The 2,089-nt window shown below is 28.0% G+C and overlaps 1 protein-coding gene across 4 annotated transcripts in view; it reads left to right on the plus strand.

Moving 5' to 3' along the window:
* LOC106677051 (F-box only protein 39) overlaps positions 1-2,089 on the plus strand; it is a 13,151-nt gene that overhangs the window by 2,835 nt on the left and 8,227 nt on the right. For all 4 annotated transcript variants that reach the window (XR_010844235.1, XM_014414735.3, XM_014414736.3 and 1 more), the window contains exons 3-4: positions 616-812; positions 1,299-1,369. Coding sequence is in view for 3 of the 4 variants with exons in the window: in XM_014414735.3 (XP_014270221.1) it covers positions 616-812; positions 1,299-1,369 (268 nt within the window). In the remaining variant the exon portion in view is untranslated. The remainder of the gene's footprint in view (positions 1-615; positions 813-1,298; positions 1,370-2,089) is intronic.

Genomic DNA, 2,089 nt, shown 5'->3' on the forward strand with positions numbered 1-2,089 from the left:
ATAAATTTAACATATCAATAAATTGTACTCTATTGATAAATTATTCCATATTGATATATAAATTTAATGTAGTGATAAATTTATTATTGAAATATAAATTTAACGTAGTGATAAATTTATTATTGATATATAAATTTAACATATTAATAAATGACTATACCCACATATATAAATATATAAAAATACCATCTTGATAAATTTATTATGGATTTATAAAGTACACTATCTTGATAAATTTATAATTGATATATAAATTTAACATATTGATAAATTTATTATTGATGTATCAATTTAACATATTAATAAATTACTATACTCTTATATATAAACTATCCCATCTTGATGAATTCATTATTGATATAGAAATTTAATGGTCTATCCAATAAACCCTATTTCTTGCTCATGATTATAATATATTATACTTTATTTTCTACCTTATATGTGAAAGTTATTATATTATTACTAGCAAAGGGTTTTAGAAATGCAAATGATTATTTTATATTGAGTTGGTTAAGACCAAATAGCTTCATCTTGCAGTTCCTGTATGTTATCATAAGAACAATTAAGTCTTAAAATTTATATTTTGCTAACATTTCATATTTACTATTATTGTAGTATACACTGGACCACTTGCGTGCCCAGATGTGCCTCTCTACAGTCGGAAGCTTCTTTAGAGTACTTATCTTTGCTCCGATGACAAATTTCTACAATATGTACGAGTTCATGAACATGCTATCCTTCTATGCCGAACATCATAATGCGAAAGAAAAATGTACTGTCAGTGGAATTGGGGAACACATTCATACACTGAGGTTGGTGAAATCTTCGCTTCATTTCTTATAGTTATAAATTTCTATTTTATTTATATTTCTAATAGTTACTGACTATGTATTTTTAGTTTTAAGTTATTATAAAATTAAAATTAAATTTGGGGAGTGGGATGGTTCAGTAAGTAAGGTACTTTGCTACTGATTCCAAGTACCCGGGTTCAAATCCGGCTATGGCAGATAGTTATTTATTCTGTTACTGTAGCCATGAGCCAACTATGTGGGTTCAGGAGCACTGTTGGATCCATCCAGCCTCCTAAATTGGGTATCCTTAATTTAGGGAAACTTCGAAATTTTCATTTTTTTTTTTTTTCAAACTTTAAATTGAAACTTGGAAATGACTACTTTAACTCGTTGTTTTTGTAATAAATCATTTTTATACAGTTAGAGTTCTCGATAATCATAAAGCTAATCCTTTATTTATTAATTTTGCATCTAATGAACAACCAGATAAAGAATAAGTTTTGCTAGGTACCAGTTCCCGTGTGACTTGCTGGCAAGGTTTGAAGAAGACCAGATATCCCGACTCTATGGAACTGGTGGTATGTTTTGTCTTTACCTAATATTAGTTGGTATTATAATGTGTTTCCAGTAACTTATAATACCTACTCCACTTGTCAATAATTGATTAAACAATGAGATCAGAAGTTCCTATAAGCAGTTTAAATTATGTACCAGAAGATCGTATTGTTATATTTAGTGTTCCATGACAAATAAACATAAATAAAAACATTATCTCAAAATAAAATGTGGCAGTTATCAAACTAAAAACAGATCAAAATATAAGAAGATGGTCAGAGTTGCGGTCAAAAAAAGAACAAATAGTTTCGCCCTACTTTGCAGGGCTTCATCAGGGATGTTCAAACAAGGTTCAAAACATTGGACATTAAAATAGTTATAAACTATTTGTTATTTTTTTTACCGCAACCCTGACCATTTTCTTTTATTCAAATTTTTATGGTCAACTATATATACATATAAAAACAGATCAGTTATTGAACTGATCACAATTTTTCAACTACATAATTTAAAAATAAAAGGAAGATGGTCCGGGAGTGGTAAACGAAAAACTCAAATAGTCGTAATACTATTTATTATGAGCCAATTTTTCATCCCACGTTGCAGGGCTAAAAAAAGATACAAACACTTAAATGGGTCCAAAATAAATGAACAATGTCAATTACGAATTAAAACAAAAAACTTGTATAGTGAAGCTTAAAATTAAATAAGAATAACAAAAGGTTTAGACAATTAAAGAAAAC

Source organism: Halyomorpha halys, unplaced genomic scaffold, assembly GCF_000696795.3.
Source record: "Halyomorpha halys isolate HHAL.00 unplaced genomic scaffold, Hhal_1.1 Scaffold85.1, whole genome shotgun sequence".
Lineage (NCBI taxonomy): Eukaryota > Metazoa > Arthropoda > Insecta > Hemiptera > Pentatomidae > Halyomorpha > Halyomorpha halys.